The 586-nt window shown below is 43.5% G+C and overlaps 1 protein-coding gene across 1 annotated transcript in view; it reads right to left on the reverse strand.

Annotated features, from left to right (window-relative positions):
* Nucleotides 1–207: 207 nt before the first annotated feature.
* EMH_0036650 (uncharacterized protein) overlaps nt 208–586 on the reverse strand; it is a gene marked incomplete at both ends in the record, with an annotated part of 2,660 nt that continues 2,281 nt past the window's right edge. Inside the window, one exon of the mRNA XM_013495110.1 lies at nt 208–345. Coding sequence (XP_013350564.1) covers nt 208–345 — 138 coding nt within the window. The remainder of the gene's footprint in view (nt 346–586) is intronic.

The raw sequence follows: 586 nt of genomic DNA on the forward strand, positions 1-586 counted from the left end.
GGGTGCACACCCCAATCCACTGCTCTTCTGCGCAGCAACAGCCAATCCAGAAAGTGCACCGCGTGCAGCGTAGCTGCACGGAAACATCCAAGCCATGCAAAGGTCTTCAGGCAAGGCAAGCGGGGGAGAGACAAGGCCCAGAAGCGTTGAAAAGCTGTCGCCATAAAGGAACAACTAGCTCCCGCTGTTCATGGATATTAAGCCAAATCACTGGCGCTGCCCTGGCTGTGGGTACTGTGAGTTGTTGCAGGCTCCTGATGAAGACGCCGGCGCATAGCTCGAGAACGAATCCCTGTAGGGGACCTGGGGATGCATAAACTGAGGATACACTTCGCTGGGCATAGCCTGAGTTGAAATCGAAGCAAAAAGAGAACAAAAACAGAGCGACTGTTTGTCTGTCCCTATGAACAAAACAAATATAACTAAAACGAAGCAAAAGAAACGCCAATTCTGCACCAAATATATACACGCATATATATTGTAACAATGCAGATACGCATGATTAGCTACAATCACCATATATATATACATATATATATATATATATATATATATATATATATATATATATATATATATATATATA

The sequence above is a fragment of the Eimeria mitis genome, genomic scaffold (assembly GCF_000499745.2).
Source record: "Eimeria mitis Houghton genomic scaffold, Emh_scaff1422, whole genome shotgun sequence".
Classification (NCBI taxonomy): Eukaryota; Apicomplexa; class Conoidasida; order Eucoccidiorida; family Eimeriidae; genus Eimeria; species Eimeria mitis.